This window comes from Octopus sinensis, linkage group LG16 (assembly GCF_006345805.1).
Source record: "Octopus sinensis linkage group LG16, ASM634580v1, whole genome shotgun sequence".
NCBI lineage: Eukaryota > Metazoa > Mollusca > Cephalopoda > Octopoda > Octopodidae > Octopus > Octopus sinensis.
In genome coordinates, this window is record NC_043012.1 from 14,482,601 (window position 1) to 14,507,600 (window position 25,000).

The window sequence follows — 25,000 nt, forward strand, 5'->3', positions numbered from 1 at the left end:
ATACCTACATCATTTGAGAAAATGCGAACAGTATATACAAGATTCAAGTTGCTTCTCATTTTTCACATAAAATTTTATATCATCCATAAAAAGGAGATGATTTACTTGACCATATCTTTTTCCCAAATCATAAACTACTTTGATTTCTCGTAATATCAAACTGGCCAATACAAATAGTAATGGAGATAAGTTATCACCTTGAAATATACCACATCTAATGTTCTCTTTCCTAATTTTTTGTTTGCCTTCAGTCAATCCAGTATTCTGTTTCATACTTTCATGACCATTTTCTCTATATTTTCTGCCACTTGAAACATGCTCATTGTTTTACTTATCCAACTGTGCGGTATCATGCCATATACTTTTCAGTAAACCAACCATGTTGCATTCAATCCAGTCAATCTGCGTCAACAATTGCAAATTATCATTTCATCAACTAATTACTAGTCTTTAGTTGCATTACTTTGCTTCCTGCATCCTTTCTGTTCTATGGGAAGTAAATTGTCACTTTCCAGATGATTGCATAACTTTACCACTAAGACACTGGTCATAAGCTTCTACATAAGTGCTAAACGGATTATAGGTCAAAGATTTGATGCCAACATATCTTTCAAGCGGCGTTTCAGATATAACAACGTTCGTGCACTTGTCATCGAGATAGGGACGTGTCCCTGCGGCAGGTATTCATCAAGATATGCAGCCATCCTGCAACTATTCTTCAGCCAAACCTTGTAATTTATCCGGGCCAGGTCCTTTGACATTTTGCTATTTTTCAACTACAGTCTTATTGAATACAGATTAATTTCGAGGTCCTTTTGTCTTGGTACAGTTGTAAGCTGTTTCTCCACCCGTGTTGGCCACTCTACACCTTCTTTATATCTCACTAGCCTGTTCCAAGTTTCTCCCTAAAATACTTTACTTTCTTCCACATAATGAATCCCGTCCTAATGTTGTTTCTTCTCTATTTCCGAAAAAAGAAAATACCTATTTGATTGAAACACTCTATTCTGTTCAAAAGTTTTGCATTTAGCATCGTAGCTGTTCAATTTGGCCTTGAAAATGTCACCTTCCGTGACAATTCTTCATTTACAGTTTGCTTTCACCTTTCCTTTAACCTGTGTTCTTCATTCAATTTTCTTATTACTACCTCATTATTGAGTTCTCTCAATATCCTATTTAATTGTCCCGGTTCTTTCCGTGTCTTTTCCAACTCCATTCGGATTCCCTTCCACCAGTTTGGTTCTTCATTTTCATTGCTTTTCTTTTCAACAGTCTTTCGTATTATGTCAACTGCAACATTAACGGCAGCCATGATGGCCAGGTTTGTTTGACCAATGTTCTCTGTTTAAACCAAGCTCAAAACGACATTCACTTGGCTTGTGGTTCTCCTTACTTTTCTTCTGACCATAGAGCGTACATTTGGTAGCACTTCGTTGCTCACACCACACATTTTATCTAGAATCTCTTCATTGTTCAAGTCATGTGCTGCATATATTGTCACTTGTCCAGCTAATTCTCTTTCATTATTTATTTCAACATTCTCATGTACATAATGATTTCCTTCTTTTTCATTTTCTTAATCTAATACCCCTTCATTATCACTTTCTGCTACAGTTGTTTCACACTTTTCCGGTTCATTTTTTATTCTTCGAATTTCTTCAATCTCCAATTCTGTAATTCAATCATTTATACGAATTGCTCTTGCCTGGTCTATCAGTCATCGGTCGGAAGCTTCCAAGACTCCCTTTGTGTCCCGTATTCTCTTCATTCAGTTTCGTGAAACCTCTTTTATTTGGCTCACTTCTCTGCCAATATTCAATCACAATCTTGTTTACCTCTTTTTTTCCAATTCATCTTTCTCCCACTACACTTTTGACTTTGATCTATGCCTTGATGACAGCGTGTCGGAGCTTGATCAGACACTCCTTGCCTGCCGTCCGTGACACCTTCCCTGTTAACATTTCTGGTCCCGTAAATGCCGTTATGATTATTATTCATTTTGAGGTAGCATTTATAAGGTTATACAATCACCAGAATTTTTTTCACTAAGTGGGTTGCCAACCAAGGCGCAAAGTTCGCATCTAAACTCACATTCTTTAGGATGGCCTTTGACTCCCATGAGCTCATCCGCCCTCTCATGGGTCTTGCTTTTCTTCCGGAAGGATGTCCAACTTCCATCCTCTTCACCCAGCATTCTTGGTGAACTTTGCCGGTTTAGTCACCGACGACCCCACCAATTAGTATGTTTATTTTAAACCTAATTACAGCGTAAACTCACCAACACCGAGCTACAGGTGTTGGTGAGTTTATCACTACCAAATTCACCTTTACTATCACTATCATTATTTCAATCATCTTTACTGCAATTTTTATCAAGATTTCAGCTGGCGGTAACGGATCACACCGCCGAAACACAAACAACTTTGCAATGTTGGAGGTATAAGCAAACCAAAATAGAAATATAATTACTCGTCTGAAATTTGAGGAGAAAAATAAAACAGATTTTAATAGCTTGTTTAAATGTTATTCTTTATGTAAAAGAAGTAAACGAATAATTTTACCTAGTCCTTAAATTCCTTAGTTCATTAGTCCAAAATGCGACCATAAAATCAAGCGTTGTTGCCATTCGTGTTCTTGTTGTTGTTCTTGTTCAACCAAATGAAGTCACATGTATTTCCAAATATAATTTGGTCAAACATCGGATAAAATTCGATGTTCTGAGTCCTTGACGGGATTTAAGTTATTCAGCTATTGTTACATCCCCCGAAACGGTGGAAGTTTCTAACATCCTTTCGTTTATTCTCAAATTTACGACCTTAAGTCCTTATCCTAAACATGTTAGTATTATCTAAATATGCATGATTCTTTAAAGCTATAAAACTTATTCATTTTGTCTGCTAGCATCTTTATATACACAATATAATATTTATGTTTGTTGTATATTTTTTTGTATCTATACCATTTAGGTAATAGCCCATGACCAACTAGGGAGAGGCCTTAGGGGACAATCTACATTGCTAATTTCTGTTAACGACATTAACGATAACGTTCCTTACTTTGAAGAGACCCCTGTTCTCAACATTGAACCCTGGACTAGAGTAGGTACCAAACTGAAGACTCTAAAAGCCATTGACAAGGATGTTACTGCTAAAAACAATAAAGTTATATACCTTTTAAAATCTGGTGGTGTTGGCAAATTTCAAGTGGATTTTGAAACTGGTGAGTTTCATTTGCTGAAAGAAATAAGCACGAGGTAGATTTCTAAATAGTGTAATGACTGCATGAAATCTGATTGAGAAATAGCAGACTTTTTGGATCTTTTCGGTTTGAACGGCAGTTTTTCTAGCGGTGTCATATGAAATTGTCACCCATAATTATGACCCTAGTATCGATCTATGGCATTTCAATCTGTTTTAGGGTTAGGATTAGTTAGGGTTAGGATTAGGGGTGGGGGAAGGGTACCTTTTTTTATTCAGAAATGTAAATAAACCCAATATGTTTCTTAAACCGAGGGACATATTCATACTGCACAGAATATTTTCACCTCAATAGGCGTCATTGATTGGTTGAAATTGCAAAAATTGAAGAAAAAAACAACAAATATCTTACAAACTATAAAATTTTCTCAATAAAGCCAAGAGAAAAAGATGTTTTATAAACACATTCTACCAATATACGAAGTTTAAAAGTGTTTAGTTACGTGGAAATTATTTTTAAAAACTGCCGGTCAAACCGAAAAGATCCGACTTTATTATCTAAACTGGCACTATTTTTGCATTTTTCTATTTATAAACTTCACTGTTATCTCTTTCGTCACACGCATATTCTGCCTTATTTCATATTAAATTCAATTAACAATGCACTTATATTAGAGCACCATTAACTATTTCCTATTTTATTTTGTCTTTTGTCTTTATTTTGTTTTTTACACGTTGATTCAGAAATCTGTTTAGTTCCCTTACATTTATGCTCACGATTAAACAGGCTAATAGCCAAAGTTAAATTGATACCAGACCTCCAACTAAAATGTAAGTACTTTACATTCGGTCGAGTTAGACGCAATGTTATATTATCATCTGGTAATTATTTACAGTCTATCTAGCTGTAAATTATTACCATATTATGGTATATATGACGGCACGACATAACGTTGAAATCGGTGTGAAGCGAGCCTTTTATACACTATTTCGTATGTGAGAACAGCTTCGAACCCTTTCGTTAATGTCTCGATGCAATGCACAGAGACAAAATCATTCTTTTTTAGTACACATGTGCTAAAAATGAGTCACGTTTGACTAAGAGCACTATCAAATAAATCGCTATACTTTAAAAAATATTTCAAGTAATGTTCAGAAAAATGAAGCCATAAAATATTAAATATTTTCTGAAAACGATTTAAGCTTTCATTATTTCTTTTCTTTAACATTCAGTTTGTTTAATCACTTTTTTAATTGGGCCACAAGCATTTATTAGAAATATGCAACTTCAGAAAAATAAATAGTTATTGATTTCATTTTTTTTTTATGTCTGAAAATTAAAACGAAGCTATAAAGCTTTATTACAAGTGAAAATAACTGTAGCTGAAATGCGTGCATGTTTTATAAATCTATGGGTGTTGGCTTTTTATCATAGAAATTGTTAACTATTTTAATGCACATCCTGTGTGTGATCAACAATGTACTATTTGTTCCACCTAAAAGAGGAGGTTGGGAGCAGTTAGTTTAAATCACTGGCACGTTTCCTGGAAATATTGCCAACAGAACCATTTGTAAACATATCATGAACACTTGAATTGATTAGATGAAGAAACTTCATTTTCTAAGTGTTCAAACATTTTAACTTACTAGTGAAATGTCCCCCTAGCTGAAAGTATTCTTTTATTTATAATATATTAAGAAAACCGTTTTGTTTTTGTTCCAAATTCTCACTTATAAAATCTTATGAAAGCCATAGTTTTTTCTTTCATTTATATATTTTCCGCCTCCATTTCTTCCTAAATATATATATATGTGTGTGTGTGTGTGTGTGTGTGTGTGTACAGAGAGAGACAGAGGTAGAGAGAGTCATCTAAGAATCAGTAAGCCAGAAAAAGTAAGCAATCGTATATTTGACACAGGGAAGACTGTGGAATTTGGTTCACAGTCTTCCCTTTCTACCAGTGCAAAGACGCAATCTCTCAACTAGAACGTTTAAATAAAGAAAGTTTTTTCATTGAAAAATACAAAACACGTCTTATATGCACGCATAACCAACTTTTATCTTTTTACATATTTCAATTCACGATTACATCACTGTACATAAATCCTCTACTAAACAAGGTTTTTGAAACTTTTCTCTGTCTGTACACATATATAATGCCCACCCATTACCGGAAGCTGAACAGTTATCTCCCCTACCCACAAAAATAACAATAAGATACAGTCATTGTTTAAAGGAGAAAAGAGTTATTCTGAAGGATTCACTTTAACCAGATCCCTTACTTAATCTAAGGAGGAACTTTTTTCTTTTGTTCTCATGACCGTAAATATATTTTAGCCAACTGACATTTTACTCTATTTTCCCCCATAAGTAACATCAGCTAGCGCTTATGCACACTCATACATATACATGCCCATGCCTGTTTTAGAAACACTCTCTCCTCTTCCATTAAACTTTCTCCATTCCACCGTAGATTATAAAGAAATTAAGTGGACAAGCGCCACTTGAATGCTGACATGTCAGCCATTAAACGGTTTAGTCTAAGGACTTAACAGGGCACCTAATTCATCCTCAGTTTTTTTAACAAGGCACTGTGAATCCATTAATTCGCTCGAACAGCCCTGCGTATCAAATTCGAGATATTTGGAGAAGACTCGTCCACTATTCTTGCACCAAACGTAAACTTTCCGCGACTGGATTTGAACTCAGAACAACAAGAGGTAGAACAATTACCGCGATCCTCTGACCATTCCGCCAATCTAACCTTACCCCAACCCACTGTATCATATGCATGTGTATATTACACATTTTAATGCTTTCTTTATTCGGAAACTAAGGCAACCGTTATTGGCCCAACGTTTTCTATCCATCGCCATTTCAGATCAATATTGAAATAAACAAACAAGCTAAAATTATTATTGATCAATTCAAGTTATGACACAAAAGTTGATCTGTATAATTTAGAATTCGCTACTGAGATATGTTTACTAATGCAAAGTAAGCTAAATATGGAATCTAATTACAAGGATTTTGTGATTGTTTTTCATGCAATTACGAAACGAGAATGAATATGAGGCTTTTAAACGTGCCATATCCATAAATAGTCACCAAATTAGCATTTTTTATGTTAAAATTTTATTTGAATATGTATGAAAACACGGAATTCTGCTTGAAACTTCATTATATTTTAAGAGCAGTAAAAATTGTACGGCCAATAAAGTATTATTCATATTAATCAACTCTGATTTTGGAGGGATTTCGTTTCTTGCGCGGGTGTTTATTAAATGTATTTCGAAAATGCAGATATTTGTATTCCACTAGAGAACGACTATTCTATCATAAATTGTTATATGCACAATGAGCAATGACAATTAAAACACTGATAGCATATTTATTCCTAATATGTTCCGGCAGATTCGAACATGTATCTGGGATGTTATAAACCCTCGTTTTATTCATAAATATTTTGGCTGACGCGAGACAATGGTATCAAGGCACTGTTTGGACTAGAATCCCCATACACTAATGAGTTGGATGTGTTCTAAACAGACAGTCGTCTCAGGGGAAAAGTTGTTCTATGACGAAACATAAAAGCGATTGGCATATTCGCGTTCAGACACGACGAAACATATTATGAATAAATGTACAAATTCTTGTCTACATTCTGTTATAGTAATTCTTGTAGTATGAGTGCTATATATTATAGGTAAATTCTCTAATCGAGGTTCGTTAACATGGTTTAGATCCCTAGCTGTAAGCATTTTTCAATTTATTCTCTTCTCCGTTAAATCTGTCTATAAAACAAATAAATATCAGATCTCATTTAGATAGTGAGCTGGCAGAATTGTTTGCTCGCCGTGCAAGATGCTCAGCAGCATTTCATACGTCTTTACGTCCTGAATTTAAATTCCGCCGGCGTCGATTTTGCCTTTCATCTTTTCGGGATCGATAAAATAAGTACTAGTTGAGCACTGTGGTCGATAACATCAACTTACCCGCCCCCTCCGAAATTGCTGGCCTTGTACCAAGATCTGAAACCATATTCGTTCTCATTTCTGATACTATCCAACCAGAAAGAAAATGGCTGCATGTTGCTTCCTTTCCACTTAAAAGTGGAAGTGGCCAGGACCAAATTTCATCTTTCCTAGTGGAAAAAATTCCGAAAGCTTTTAGCCTGTCTAAAATATAACTCAGTCGTCCTTCCTGGTGAAGGAGTGACAGCAATGCCCTGTTCTTACATATTTATGAGAGCAGAAATTTAAAAATTACAGTTCACAGATATCACTATTTAAAAAATATATATATATAATTTGAGAACTCTAGTGCAATCTTGAGTGGAAAGAGGAAGGAAGAATCGATCCCAATATTGGATCGCAGCTTATATTTATTGACCCTGTGAGGATGAATGGTAAAATTGACCTCAACTGTATTTGAACTCAGGTTTCCAGAATGAATACTGCAAGGCATTCTTTCCGGTGCTCAACGTTTCTGCCACTTCGCTTACTTCAAATTTTAATAAAAATACTTGATGCAGCATATAGACATCATAGCATCCACCCTAGTGGTTTATTTATATTCAAACTTAGAATATCTATGATTATATTACGTAATGCGTGATTTCTCCTTGGCTCATCACAGCGTAATTGAAGTATTTTCATGTTTAGTATCACCTGTAAAAACTGTCACAAATATTCAGAGGCTTAATTGCAGAAACAAGCATTCTTCTCTGTTAACCTAAATGTATTAACTGAAAATAACATTGCTGAAACTAAGTTCCTTTTTTCTTCTTATTAAAAATAGTAAAAACCTCCTTTTTCCACATATTTATGTATCTAAATTATTTAATTCTTACAAAACCAATATGGAGTAAATTGAGCAATATTATAACAGGTCCAGTGAATACTGTGTCGAGTCCTAATGCTCATAGGGCCGGTTACCCGGTTTCTGTAACACATAAGTGATCGGCATAACTGCATTTTACCTGAACCGGCGCCAATCCTTCAATGGTTTACTCTTTTAGAATTAGGATGGCTAGAGTAACATGATTGCATCATGACGAGCCAAGAAGAAAGTCCTCCACTCAACTTGCTAGAAATAGTAGCCACATCACCCTAAATAGTACCACGTTGACTTAAAAGCATGCATAATATAATCATAGACATATTAAGTCTTTTGCTTAATAACCCAACGCATCACCCGGTCCGGAAATCGAAACCGCTATCTTACGATTGTGAATGTTCCGCACTAATCACTAGGACATGCGCCTTCATTCAGGTCCAGTGACTACAAAGGAATTCCAAAATTGGGTCATAAAACTTTGCTTTCATTATATACAGAGAATATTCAGTGTACTGCAGATATTTGGGGGAAGGGGACTAGCGGATATCACCAACCTTAATACACAACTGTTACTTTACTTTATCGACCTCGAAGGGATTAAAGGCAAAGTTGACCTCGCTGATATTTGAACTCAGAGCGTAAAGATGTACGAAATGCCACTAAGTATTTTTTCCGATGTGCTAACGATTCTGTCAGATCACAGCCTTAATTATATACACAATTATAAAATACGAGCAAAACGCCCCCCGTCAAATGGACGGTGCTGAGTTGTCAAACATTTAAACCAAATTTTCTCAAAACAACTTGTCCGACTGTTCCATAGACCTCCCCTTTGAGAAACACTGATTTAATCTAAATTTGAGACACCAGCAAAAGAAGAAATAAAGATAGACTTTTTTTCTATTCCAAAGAAAAACGATTTTATTCACACAAATATGCAACCGAAGAGTTTAAAGTACCAGTAATGATAAGGCTGTTGACTGGGAGAACACAAACATGGTTTAAACAGTAAGCTTGGTAGGAAAGAAACGCTCCTTTAAGCAGTACAAAAACAAAAAATGGAAGGTGCAGTTATGTACGGGTTGACGGAAGAAAAGCCGGACAAAAACGGCTTTATCGATCGCATTCTCATCTGGAATCGATTTTTGTAATTTTTCAAGACTTATACACGCCCTGATACCGTCGGTATGTACGTATCAAATTTGAGCGCATTCGGATAGCGGATGCCCGAGATCTCAGAAGACACACACACACACACACACACACACAAAGAGCGGATTTTATATAATAGATATGTAACGAAATGTCAGCACCAAGCAAAGTTTAGTTTCGTTAAAGTAGGTTTGTAACAGATTTCAACAGTTAAAATGCAAATTCATTGCAGTTACCGTGGAAAAAATTGCTTTTTACGATAAGAGAGATATTTTGTACACGGTAACTGCAAATATGTCACAAACATATTTTAACTAACCTAAATGTTGTATATTTATATGTGATGCATCTAATTTTAGAGCAAATCAAATACATTTTCAAAAATTTAGATTTATAGGTTTTTCTTGTATAATTATCAAACTCAGATTTGTCATTTTTATGGAACATATTTTTTGTGCTTTTAGAAATTTGCATTTTTTAGTTATTGCTTTATATACATGTACATGTTCCAAATACACTATTTTTCAATTAGAGTAATTCTTCACGTCAACTTGATGCTAAAAAATAGAATTATATTAATATTCCACAAGCCATTCCAATACATATTTCAATTATATTCATTTCCTGCTTTAGTGTTTCTCTGAATAAATAGTACGCATGTGCGTGTGTGTGTGTGAGTGCGTGCGTGTGTGTGTAAATGTACATATATATGTATGCATATATATATATATATAAATATATATACATACAAATATATATATATATACATATATATATATATACGATTGGTATAACTACACATATACAAACACACATGTACATACAACTATATACACAGGTATACAGTGCTTACAAATTCATACATACATGTAAATGTATTTGCATGTGCAGATGTCAATATTTCTATGATGCACACACACACACATACACACACACACACACACACACACACACACACACATAGATGCGCGCGCGAGAGACAGAAAGAGAGAGATGTGTATTGCAGACGTTTTGAGACTCTTTTAGAACCACAATTTATAACTATTCTAGATTATTGTAATTTTTACACATCATTTCTATACGTCTAATAATAATAAGCTGACCTGCCAAGTTTTGTTATTCCAGATTGGAGAAGACGGGTGTAACAACACTTTGAACACACCCTCCAAAACATTTCTTCTCAGAGCTGACTAGTTTGCAGAATGCTGTTGCGACGTGAAGACAATTTGGGGGTTCGCTATGCAATAAAGTTTTCTGTTAAACTGTCTGAACACGCTATAGAAACTTATGAAATATTCCAGTGTGCTCTTGGATTAACTTGTATGAGTTGAGCATTTTTTTGTCCTCTGGCACAAGAGGCCAAGCAAAGCAAGTCCACCTGGAAGTTCATGATGGTCTTCATTTGGAGCAGGAAGGATAGCATCTTTATCCACTAGGCTTCCCAAGTCAGACAGTCAACAAAGAGTACTTTATGGAGGTTTTGAGGGTGTTCAGGAAAATACTTCTTAACATAAGGCCAAAGCACCTGCCACAGAAGAATGCATAAGTCCGCAATTCAGTCCTGATAACCCACTACTTGATAGAACTTTCCCTTATCCTCCCTTCAGTCTAGACCTTAATCCCTGTGATTTTTGGTTGTTCCCCTATCCGAAGGAGAAGGTGAAGGAGGTTATTGCAAGAATCCTGGGTGTTTTCACGTTGGAGGACTTCACGAAGTGGCTAGAGAGCTACAGAAAGTGTACTGGAGTCAAAAGATCCTACTTTGAAGGAGATTAGAGTTTTGTACTTTGTTGAAATTGATGTCGCTCCTGAAAAAGCTTCAAAACTTCTTAAATACACTTCGTATTTGAGATATACAAACAGACTGACAGATTTCTATGTCTGTGTATGTATGAGTGTATATATGTATGTATGTATATGCACAGGAATATACATATTAGTTCATCCCATAAGTTATGCGGCTTTTTCAATTCCATGAACTAAAAGTCGGAGGGGGACGGAATAAACTACCTGCATCAACTCGCTATACAAACAGGTATTAATTTTACCTTCTTCTTATTCATAGTACAAGTTTTGAAGAGTGCAGTTCGATTTTAACAGTTATTGGTTCAAAGCTATATTGGAGGTGACACAGGAGTATATTCGGCATGTTTTGCGAGTTCAATAAAAGTAACAGCGCAACGGAAAGTGCGACGAGGAACATTAATGCAGTATATGGGGATCGGACAATGCCGGTCTCAACTGTGCTTCCAGAAATTCCGAGCCGGAAACTACAGCCTAGAAGAGCCTCATCCTTGAAGATCTGTAGAACTCAACGACGACGTTCTGCAAGCCATGGTGGAAGAAAATCCCATTGTAACTGTTGAAGAATTAGCAGAGAAGCTTGGATTTGGTCATTCAGCCATTCATAGACACCTGCACACTATCGAAAAATGATCGTCTTTGGTTTCTATCACGATAATACTTGGCCACATACAGCGACGATGACATTCGAAAGGCTAGAGCAAATTTGAATGGGAAACGATGCCCCACCCACTATATTCGCTGGATATTGTCCCATCTGATTATCATTTATTCTGCAGTTTTCAACATCATTTGGACAGAAAAAATATGAACTCTGCAACCGAGGTCAGAACAGTACTGGAGGAGTATTTTTCATCACAGACAAGGGAATTTTGGAAAAAGGGCCTTGCAAGTCTACCAGACAGATGGAAGAACATTGTAGAAAATGAAGGAGAGAATATTTTAGATTAAAAAAAACTTTGTTTATCTTAATTTTGAAACATAAAAGAAATATAAAAAATCGCATTATTATTGGGATGACCCAATATAAACACACACACACACACACATTTATATATATATGGGAACGTTAAATATATGGGAACTTATATCTATTTCCTATTTATTATACCACTTAACCTTTACCCCTATTTTATCATCACCTAACCTCTTGTATAAATGCCTATTATTTCTATCATAACTGATGCGAGAACACAAAAGCCTTAGGTTTTCTACTATATAGTATTTTCCCCCTAATAACCACTTCAAATCCTAAGTCAATTCTAGCTTTTCCTATTTTGTTTGCTTTCTTTTCCCTCTAGCACCTTTTATACCATGGATGTATTAGTCAGCACTTGCTAGAATTTGGACTTATTTCGTTACTAACATATTGTTCATTTCTCCACTCACTGCCCTTCCCCATTTTAATGTACATTATCAGCCCTACATATTTGCAAATAATATTACCCCCATGTTTGATTTATTCACCTTTTTCGTTTTATTTTTTATTATATGTTATTTTTTCTGTATTTTATTGTACTCTATGTCCACCTTCCCCCACCTTACATTGTATGTGTCTGTTTGTTTTTGGAACCATGTTAGTTGGGCTTACCAGAAGATAGTTGTATAAATTTGTGGTACTATGTAGAACGGTGTGTTGCCCGCTGATTGAAATTGTATGGCTGCACCCACTTAGAGTTAATATATTGACTATAACTTTTATATTATTAGGTTTATTGATAAGAATAATCTAATTTTAGGATCATATAATATAAGCACAACCTGTTGATTGTAATAATATTTTTTGCACCCACTTTGAGTTACTATAACTTTCGTTTATAATTTTTAATGATTAGATTTAATTAGTATTTCATTCTTATCTGAGGATATTTGTTATAGCTTTTTAAGTATGTTTAGTAAATTGTATTGAGGTAATTTTATTCATAGTATTCATTTGCCAGTGGGTATAACTCGTGACCTCGGTTCAAATTGTAACTGACCAACTATAGAGACCGCTGGACTTAGACTTGCCCCATTGTAGACCATTGGTGGGATTCTTGGTAATAATTTCTGTGAGTAAATTATCTTAAGCACCCTACGCTAATTGTTTTTAGACACATTTACTTGAGTATATTTCGTGCCACCCTTTGATAATATGTTAGTAATTTTCCTTCTATTTATTTTCATAAATTTTTTAAACATCCTGAACCCACCCGCCGCCCTTAAATTTCAACTTACCCTATTGTTGTATTCCTTAGATCATTACTAGCTCACCCTTCTACCTGCGGACCTCGTAGCCCCTAGACAGTAGATTATATGCTTTTACCATATTGGGCTTCTAAACATTTTTCTATGCCATGTTTTCTTTCCTTTTCCTTCTTCCCTTTCTTTATATTATATACTCTTGTTTTGTTTTTTATTCTGATGAAGCTCTGTGCCTTAATTTAAGTGTCTATGAAGATGAGAACTTTATTCTCGCATTTATTTATAGACAGCATTTATATACATACATATACATCGCCATGATAGATCGGTAGCCACTAGACACTTTTTTTCTCTCCTTTCTTTCTGTGTTCCTTTCTGTGGAAGAGCGTAGGCTCATAACGTTAAAGGCTTTCAATTTCCGAGCGTTATACTAATACCTCTGTTTGTTTTCTACACCACCTGTCTTCGTCTTTTGTTTTTTTCATGAATTCTCCCTATATATATACAGATATGCATACATACATATATATGTACACACACACACATATATATACACATAAATATACATAAATATATATATATACATATATTTATATATGTATAAATATACATGTACATGCATACATATACATACATACATACACATACGTAAATATAAATACATATTCATACATATACACACATACATACACACACACATATATATATATATATATATATATATATATATATATATATATATATATATATACAAAGATATAAATATATACATATATATATACATTCTCAGTTTTATATAAACATATATATATGTATGTATGTATGTATGTATGTATTATGTATGTATGTATGTATGTATGTATGTATGTATACAATTACGTATGTATGTGTATATAAATAGATATACATATACAACATAATAAAATATTGTGTGTGTATGAGTGTGTATGTACTTACATACCTCTCGTGCTTGAAATAGAGAAAATGGCGTCAATTTTTTCTAAATTTTATATATATATGAGCAATTTTACTAAACAACATCAAATCAAAGTATAATATCTTCTGCAACGGAAATTAATAATTATTTTCAATGAAATATAGAAAAACACCGACAATTCCTGTACATATATTCACATTTGTGATAGCGGGCGTGATAATTTGAAAAGCTAATTTCTATTTACCTTTTGCTTTTTATTTTTATATTTCACAAGAATTTTACATGACACAAAATAGGATCTCGTTATTCATTCTACACCTAATTTTGGTTAGTCTAAACATAAAGTTTTGAAGACTATCTTCAAAGTTTGTTCGTTAAATGATTCTTTTGATGATTTTTTTTTTTTAATTTTATTTTGAGCTCCATGTGTTTTGCCTTCTATATTTTTCTATGTATAGAAATTATCAGGAAGTAAATGTAAAAATGGAAGCTTTAGTTCCTTATCAATTGGTTCGTTTTATAGCTTTAAAGCAAGTTCATAAACACAGCTGAGGAATATGCTTTAAGCAATCCTCATAAATTTTCTATTCATATTTTTCCATGATTATCAGTTGTTATCTTGCTGTGGACATTACGATACAAAAATCTCAGCTTTAGTGTGTTTGCTGAATTATATACCATTTTGTTTTTCAGGTGAACTTACAACTGTTGATATAATTACACGTGAGCCACAACAGGAAACATATACACTCGATTTACAGATAATTGATTCAGGGGAACCCCGTCTTTCTTCTAAAGGTCAAGTTATTATCCACACGTCGGTGAATAAACCACCAGCTGTCATGAAGAGACATTACTTTAAAGTACAAGAAAATGTTACACCAGGTTTCACTGTAGGCAAAATTAATGCTTCTGATCCTAATAATAACAGAAGTATGAAGGAGAAACTGAAATTTTCAATCTCCGACGCTGACAGTAAGAACATATTCATTTCTATTTATTTTTGTAAACGTGGCTCAGGAAATTCGCCATTTAAATCACAATTACAAACATTGAATTCAAGCCTTTGTTGCTTCAATTTACCTTAATTTACCTTAATGGCTTCTAACTCTTCTGTTGTGCGAATTCTCGCTTGTGCTCTGAAATCCTTAATAATGTTAAAAGTCAAATTGAATTTAAACTCTTTTTTAAAAAAATTATATGTCTGTGTACCTGTGATTGTCCCCCACCAGCACTTGACAAGCGGTGCTGATGTGTTTATGTCATCTGATTTTCATTAATGGGTCTTTTTTTACATTGTTTTTCTTTATACAACTCACTCTTTTTTGTATAATTTCAATACGAAGAAGGATTCTTACCTCAGTATATAATTATAGAGGGTAGTGAAAATAACATAGTCTCCAATGAATAACAACGCCTCAGACCTGGGGCCTTTCTTTTATTTATAGCATATCAATGTGAAAAAGCTGCTACGGGGTCACCTGAACTACAAGAAATAGTAGTCTAATCTCTCTCATCTTAGTGTCTTAAAAAATTACTAAACTGTGGGGTCTAAATTACGCGTTGGATAATGTACTTAAGAGTTCAGAGCGCCGCGAAAGCGAAACGATTAGACGCTTATCATGGTTCAGCTCGATGAGTATTGAGACGAGAGTGGCTACACAAGAATCTCATTTTCCTTTCGTTAGCACGCCAGACAAAATGCTTAGCGGCATTCGGTTTGTCTGTACCTTCTGAATTCAAATTCCGCCGGGGTCGACTTCACCTTTTATCCTTTCAGAAACGATTATTATGAAGCATCATTAACTTATTTTTGAATAAGTGTACACTAAAAAGAGCTACAATTGTCAAGCATTGTACAACATTTTCTTTATATTTTTCCGGCTTCTTAACGTCAATTATAATGAAGTAGTTCAAATTATTCTCATTCATCATACGTATTGAAAAGGAATTTCTTTTCAAAAGAAAATGAAAAAAATGGAAGTAAATAAATCATGAGTGAAGTACGCGAAGAAAATATTTGAGAGTCTGGAAAAGAAAATCAAAATAATTCGTTTCTTCAAACGTCTTATTTTAGAATATACCAGAATATCTAGTAAGATTATGGTATAGAAGTTGCTGTATATTAAAAGTAGACTTCAAATGTACACTTTAAGAACCCAACTTCGATTTTGTATTATTTCACTAGACGTACACTCTTAATTCTATTGAGAGCTGCATTTACACAACAAATCTCACTTTTCCATAAAGCACGGGATACTGTTACTATTGAGTTCAAATTCAGGTACAAGGCCAGCAATTTTGGAGGGAGGTGTCTAGTAGATTACATCAACCCCGGAGCTCAATTGATGTTTATTTTATCGATCCCGAAGACATGAAAGGAAAAGTCGACCATAAAGATGGAGGCAATGCCGCTGAACATTTTTTCCTGGCGTGCTAATGATTCTGCCAGCTCGCCGCCTTAGGATAGTGTTACCATTCCTTTCTTCTATAAGCACAAGGCCTGAAATTTTGGGGTAGGGGGAAGAGTCGATCACATTTAAACCAGTGCTTAACTGGTACTTATTTTATCGACTTCGGTAGGATGGAAGGCAAAGTCGATCTTCGCGGAATTTCAACTTAGAATGTAAAGACGGACAAAATGCCGCTAAGCATTTTTCCCGGTGTACTAGAGATTCTTTTCTTTTCTAGGCACAAGGCCCGAAATTTTGGGGGAGGGGCAACTCGATTATATCGACCCCTGTACACAACTGGTACTTAATTTATCGACCCCGAAAGGATGAAAGGCAAAGTTGACCTCGGCGGAATTTGAACTCAGAGCATAAAGACGAATGAAATACCTATTTCTTTACTACCCGCAGGGGGCTAAACACAGAGAGGACAAAGAAGGACACACAAAGGGATTAAGTCGATTATATGGAACCCAGTGCGTAACTGGTACTTATTTATTCGACCCCGAAAGGATGAAAGGCAAAGTCGACCTCGGCGGAATTTGAACTCAGCACGTAACGGCAGAAATACCGCTAAGCATTTCGCCCGGCGTGCTAACGTTTCTGCCAGTTCACCGCCTGTGTTAATATTGATAATTAATGTTTTATGTTTTCACATAAATGTAAATGTTAAACAACTTATATCAACATGTAAAGAGTGTAGACATGGCTATGCGATCGATATCGATAATGTTGAAAGTTTATTCAAAAAGTTATCAAACTTCCTATCCACATATGATCATATAAACTCGGTGTTTCTCTCTGGAGAAGAAATTTAATAACCAACAGCCATTCTGAGATGTATTAGAGCAAAAGAAGTAATAAACATGTTAGAATGAATATAACTATACATAAACATTGCTAAAGGGAAGCTTACAGCAAGTAATGAATTGAAGAAAGACTGTGCTTAATAAAATATACATTAGTTAGTGTTAATAACCATTTATTCCAGGCGAATATAAATCTATGTTTCTCTAAACATATTTCACGACGTGAAACGCAAATTCTGTCTGTATAAGAGCATGTTGTAATTGTCTATTTTACTTTCTGTATAAGTGACTCAATATAGTCTAATAATGGGGTATATAAGCCCTCGACAGAAAAAAGTAGGTTTTTCTTATAAAATAATATTATTATTATTATTTACTGAATTTTAAACACCAACACTGCTTAAAAACCCATTTGCAGTAAAAGCAAATGGAAATTTGTTTACAAAAACAACTGCGAATTAATTAAAGTTCTTAAATCTGACAGAAAAAAAGCTGGTTGGTTCCCTAGCGTAATCAGTAGCACACTTGGAAGACCAACTTTTTTCCGTCGAAGGTTTATATGCCCCATTATTAGACCATTCTCTTTAGTCATTGCGCGGTTATCGCTATAATCTTCAAGCTTATAAAATATTATTATCATTATTTGCAGAATTGTAAAAACCAATACTGCTAAAAAAACAATTTATAGTAAAAGCACACACACGCACACACACACACACACACACACACACACACACACATATATATATATATATATATATATATATAGAGAGAGAGAGAGAGAGAGAGAGAGAGAGAGAGAGAGGGGGGAGGGAGACGCAGGTTGCTGTGTTGTAAGAAGTTTGCTACTCAACTACAAGATTCTGGGTTCATCTCACTATGTGGCACCTTGGGCAGGTGTGTACTACAGTCTCGAGCCGACCCAAAATTCGTGGATGGATGTGCTAAATGGAGACTGAAAGAAGCCAGTCTTGTGTGTGTGTGTCTATTTGTCTGTGTGTGTCTTTGTGTTTGTGCTTGTCCCTACCAATGCTTGACAACAGGTGTAGGTGTCTACGTAGATGAAAGACGTACCATAGACGCGTTGTTGGTGTCTTCTCTGTTAACTTTTTCCACTTCTGTCTAAGGACTTTGACCCGATATTTCATGTGGTAATATTTGCATATACCAAATTCGTAAAAGGGCATATATAACACACGTGTCCAAGATTCAACATTGCGAGGGTCCTGACTGGTAAGCGAATTTCTTAACCGTCGGATCATGTTGCGTCTACATGACATTTGCTATAGTTTTAGTTTGGCTAAAGACCCTAAGATTTTTAAGTGAAATTTCGAAGACGGAAACTTTATGGAAGCCTATCGAACAGATCAGCGCTTTTCAACCACATTTGCCTATGAATTCCTTTGATTCGTATTTTACTCAGGGATGAATCGTCATTGCCATCTGATGTCTAAAAACTTCTATTATATTTTTATGATTAAATATTATTAAGAGTTGTATAAAAAAAACATTTTGAATATTTTGTGTATTGTAGAAATATACCCAGTTTATTGCACATAAATGTTAAGGATCTTATAGGGACCCCCAAGAGTCATATGAACCCCAGTTGAGAACCGATGGTATAAAATATATTTGAAATTCAAATATCCAGTCTTGTTATATCGTGTTTCACGCTGTTTCTTGCCCTAGGATTACATTGAAGTACATGAATCTATGGAACACTCAGCCATTTGTATTCTAATTCGATATTTAAATGATTAAGTTGATCGAACCTAAAACTCTCAATCTAGAATGCCTACCCAGCCGTGATCTTTGTTTGCTTTTTTGGATCTTTGCGGTTTGAACGGCAGTTTTTTAAAATAATTTCCACGTAACTAAACACTTTTAAACTTCGTATACTGGTAGAATGTGTTTATAAAACATCTTTTTCTCTTGGCTTTATTGAGAAAATTCTGTAGTTTGTAAGAAATTTGTTGTTTCTTTCTTCAATTTCAACTAATCAATAACGTCTATTGAGGTGAAAACATTATGTGCCATATGAATATGTCCCTCGTTTAAGAAATAGATTGGGTTTATTTACATTTCTGAAGAAAAAAAGATACCCTTCCCCCCACTCCTAATCCTAACCCTAACCCTAAAACAGATTGAAATGCAATAGATCGATACTAGGGTCATAATTATGGGTAACAATTTCATATGACACCGCTAGAAAAAACTGCCGTTCAAACAGAAAAGATCCGCTTTTTGTTTTTTTCATTAATAACTTATATGTATACATTTTCAGATTTACCCTTTACTATCGACGAAAATACGGGAATGGTGGCTACTAAAACATTGCTCGACGCGGAGACAACCTTAAGCTATACATTTCAGATATTGGTAGCAGATAGTGGATATCCTTCAAATACCGTTTCGTCAACTGTAAGCGTTGATATTATCGATGTTAATGATAATCCACCAAAATTCTCTCAGCAGTTATATTTTGCAAGTCTCGTTGAAGATAATTCTGAGCCAATTCAAGACCAACAAGTAAAGTTTGTAAGTACTTTTTAGATTATTGCTGTCAGTGTTGCTTTTCTTTGCTGTCGATGTTGCTTGTAGTTGTTCCCGTCGTTGATGTTCATGTAGTTCCTTTACTGCGTATTATTTTATTACAGAATTTTTTTTTATTTGCTAAGGAAGGTATTTATAAATGAACACTTCGGGCGAATTTAACAACTTGTCAACCAGTAATATTGACCTATAATTTCTAATGTCAGATATTTTACTTAAAAGACAAGAAAAATTCACATCGCAAACGTGTTGCTAACAGCAATTGATGTTATGCAAAAAGTAGGATGAAATACTCACTTTTTACAGTTTATTTTTATTGTTTTTGTTTGGAGATATTGGTAGTAGTGATCTTGTGTTTTTTTCTGTTGCAGTTTTGTATTTCGCAGTCGTTTCTGTTAAAAACGTATTGCTGTATATACATTCTAATCAAATTTCGAAAGTTCTGTGCACGTATTACCTAAATATCTCGTGTTTTTGCCTATTTCCGTTGAATCTAACTATCTATAAATCAAACACAACGAGGCCGAAAACACCGCGCTGTCTCGAAGACCCCTTATGCTCGTGAATCTTGCCGGTTATGAACAAACGTCGTTTAAAGGGAGATGATCTCCGACAGTGGAGGCACATGGCCTAGTGGTTAGAGCAGAGGACTCGCGGTCGAGGGATCACGGGTTCGAATCTCAGACCGGGCGATGTGTGTGTTTATGAGCGAAACACCTAAGCTCCACACGGCTCCGGCAGAAGGGAATGGCAAACTTCTGCTGATTCTTTCGCCGCAACTTTCTCTCACTCTTTCCTCCTGCATCTTGCAGCTCACCTGCGACGGACCGGCGTCCTGTCCAGGTTGGGAACCTATACACCAAGGAAACCGGGAGACCGGCCCTTATGAGCCAGGCATGGCTCGAGAAGATGATCTCTGACGAAGAAAAACAATAGCGATCAGATATTCATAATAATAGATAGTAACTGGATTATGCGTATATACAATTAATTATTAAATATCAATATTGCTCTTTAAGATTTCTCTACTTCGGTAATCAAACATTTTTGTGTTGTAGAGTATTTACAGGTTATTCGTCTTGTGTTTTCTATTCAGCTCTTTTAATTACGGTATGAAGATTTCATTATTGACAGCTAATAACAATTTCAGAGCACTTACAACAGAAAGTTCTTGAACTAATTTAAGATCTTCAGATAATTAAGCTCATATTTCCTGTTTCTGCTTTGTTCCAATATCCTACAAGACTGTGACATTGTGATATTAACAGTATTAAAATTCTCTAATAGAATGAAAAGTTGTCAGCGAGAACGCAGTCAGGGAATGTATAAGATACAGAAAAATAAAACATCTAAAAGCTATAATAATATTGCGAAAAATGAAATTTATTAGTTTAGAAATTCTTTATTTCAAGAAACAAAAATATGCAAATCCGAAATTGTTAAAGTTTGTTTCTCTTCCTCCATTTTTTCTCCATAATTTTTCTATTTATTTCCTGGCACTTTGCTTGCTGCTAAGTGTTAATGCATCCAGTGTAAATGGAATTGTGCAAATGGGCTTGTTCTATTAATATCTTCCTTTCAATGCTTGAAATATCGAATAACAAAGACTGAGAGACGAAAAATACTGAAACTGTTTATTTATTTATTTATTTTATACAAAGAGAGTAACTAAGGAAATGAAGAAGATAACTGCTACTAGGATAAATTAATAGGTTTGATAGTGAGGTGGGACAGGCAGAAATGGAGGGAGAGCTATTGCAAAGGTTTTCATCACAAAAATAAATGTATTAAACAAAAACCTTATCTTCAACATATGCATATGCTGATAAATGCGCATACACGCAGATACATACATACTGCACACATATGTGCATATGACGACATGTCTTATGTAGGCACGAGTGTACGCGTGTACATATATATATATATATATATATATACATATATATATATATATATATATATATATATATATATATATATAGATATATATATATATATATATATTTCTTTATTACCCACAAGGGGCTAAACATAGAGGGGACAAACAAAGGATTGAGTCGATTACATCGACCCCAGTGCGAAACTGGTACTTTATTTATCGACCCCGAGAGGATGAAAGGCAAAGTCGACCTCGGCGGAATTTGAACTCAGAACGTAACGGCAGACGAAATACGGCTACGCATTTCGACCGGCGTGTTAACCTTTCTACCAACTCAAATAAAATTCGCAGGCGACTTGGAGGAAAGTCGAACTTGGAATTACAAATATCCTACAACTCTACGAATTTCTCCAAATAGCCTGCAGTATATATATATATATATATATATATATATATATATATATATATATATATATATATATATATATATCTACGTGCACATGTATAGGAAAACCATACAAATCTTTTAGATATATAAATATGTAAAAGATAATATGTAAATATATAAATATAAAATACAAAATATAACTACGCCGCTTGATACTTCCAGCAGGCTCCAACAGTCTGTGTCCGTAGCTCAGAAGATACACAAGCGAGTTCACCAAGCCAAGTTGCTTAGCGAAAAAGAAGTGAGAAGAGTTGAAAATAACAAAGAAAAGCCGTTGCGCATAAGCAAAATGACATAACTTTAATTCAGAGGCGAACAAGCATTAATGGAATGTATTTCAGAGAGTTATTTCATTGACATCTGGAATGTATCGACTTCTTTTGGTGAGCTCTTTTATTCACCAGTCTAATTATTTATTTTCTATCTCATTTTTTCCAACTGGACTCTGTTACTTCTGAACTCATGTTAGTCCGGTACTAGCTTCATTCTCTGCATTCTTTACGTTGCCAAGTTCACTGACTATTTTCACATTTAGTTCAAAACTTTCCACCTTACAAAGATGCTGCTGTTCACATTAACCGACTCACATTCACTTTCGCATCGAACCGACTTGTAACCGTTCTCCTCGCAGTAAAAACGCCACTGTTCACACTAACCACTGATGCCTGACTATTTCATCCTCCGTTTCGGACTCTTTTCTTTCGCTTTCTGCCTCTTTAGCCTTTTCTGGTCCTTTTCAGGTGAGGTTCCTTTTCTGGGGGAGGTTTGCACTCTGATCTAAAGTGGCCTTTTTTGCCACATTTAAAGCATCGGAGCTTCCTCGCCTCGACCATCACACGCAGATGCACTTCCCCCACCTGAAATGTTTCAATAATTTGTCTAAATCTTCATGGGCCACCTGAAACATTAATTCAAGGCTCTGCCCCTGCCTGTGCTGAGAATCCGTGGCTTGTCCCTGGGTGATCATAATTTTGTCCTCCAGGCCCCTTGTAATAACCGCTATCAGCCATGCATGGTCCACTTCTGGTGGTATATCTCCCACCCAGACCCTGGAAGTACGTCTTCCGAGATACGTAGGCAGGAGTACGATTTCTCTCGTCTTTAACGAACTGGTCGACACCAGCTTGGCTTTCTCCTCGGGTTGAAACCTTACTTCTGTGGTTGGGAACCTCTGACCTCTAGTTGCAGACTCTATGCCGTCCCAAACGGGTCTTAGACAGCGCTCCACTTCATATTTGGTAACTATGTCCAGTTTTTTCGACTTCATTGTAAATGTTTTGTAAATAGCAGTGCTAAGCTTTGCTTTGAGGGCGACCTCCCTGGGAGGGGCGACTTTAACTTCGTCTCCCTCCCTTAGTAACATTTCTTTAAATTTGGCAATTCCTTCTTTTCCATATGCTACGTCACTTTTCTTAACTCCAGTGGCTTGTGCAATGTTTTTTTTATTTTCATAAACTCCTCCGCTGTAAGCATATTCCTTAATTCTGTAGAAAGAACAGTTGTACTAGTACTTGGTCTGTAATTCGTGGTACTTAGTTCATGATACGAACATTTGGTTTTGGTTGGTGATTTCGCCACTTTTTTGTAAAAAGATTTTTTCCTCTTTTTCGTAGGTTTCCCCACAGGGGGGAAACAACGTAGCACAAGTTTGTCTAGGGAGATAACACAATTGTTTCTAACAAAACAAATTAACAAATTAAACAACAGTTCAAACAAACACAACAAACAACAGTACACCAACCCTCAAAAACAAAAGCTCAGCAAAGTGAGACACACATAGATGGAATGACGACTCCCAGTACGGACTTATATATTATATAACAAAAGAGGGGGTGGTGTTTCCACGCAGGAAAAAATATAGGAAAATATGTTGTTGAAAATGCACCTAAAATATGTCAGCAAGTAGCCATGTTTGTTTTTATATTCAGTTAAAATAAAAACAATTTTACATCAATCTAATTGATAACTCTATACTTTTGGTAGAGTACACATTTATTATTCTTAAACAAGAATGCTAAATAGTGACTTCGAACTAAGCCATCGTCGGGCAATGGCAGTCCGACGATAGCTTAGCTCGTCAAAACTTCTAAAGTCACTGTCAACAACATTCTTGTTTAAAATCTTAACTATATATGTATATGTTTGTATAAGGCAGCGAGCTGGCAGAAACGTTAGCACGCCGGGCGAAATGCTTAGCGGTATTTCGTCTGCCATTACGTTCTGAGTTCAAATTCCGCCGAGGTCGACTTTGCCTTTCATTCTTTCGGGGTCGATAAATAAAGTACCAGCTACGCACTAGGGTCGATGTAATCGACTTAATCCGTTTGTCTGTCCTTGTTTGTCCCCTCTGTGTTTAGCCTCTTGTGGGTAGTAAAGAAATATATATATATGTATATGTGTGTATACATACGTATGTGTGTGCACGCATGTGCATTTGTGTTTTTATATGAATATACTATTTTTTTATTCTTTTATTCTTTTACTTGTTTCAGTCATTGTACTGTGGCCATAGCCTTTAGTCGAGCAAATCGCCCCCAGGACCTATTCTTTGTAAGCCTAGTACTCATTCTATCGGTTTCTTTAGCCGAACTGCTAAGTTACGGGGACGTAAACGCATCAGCATCGGTTATCGATCGATGCTAGAGGGACAAACACAGACACACGCACACACATACATACACACACACACACACACGGCGAGCCTCTTTCAGTTTCCGTCTACCAAATCCACTCACAAAGCTTTGG

At 35.3% G+C, this 25,000-nt stretch overlaps 1 protein-coding gene across 2 annotated transcripts in view; it reads left to right on the top strand.

The window, feature by feature from the left end:
• The window catches only part of LOC118766506 (protocadherin Fat 4-like), a 362,146-nt gene that overhangs the window by 286,865 nt on the left and 50,281 nt on the right, over positions 1–25,000 (top strand). For both annotated transcript variants that reach the window (XM_036509891.1, XM_036509892.1), the window contains 3 exons: positions 2,967–3,219; positions 14,807–15,088; positions 19,657–19,910. In XM_036509891.1, the coding sequence (XP_036365784.1) occupies positions 2,967–3,219; positions 14,807–15,088; positions 19,657–19,910 (789 nt within the window). The remainder of the gene's footprint in view (positions 1–2,966; positions 3,220–14,806; positions 15,089–19,656; positions 19,911–25,000) is intronic.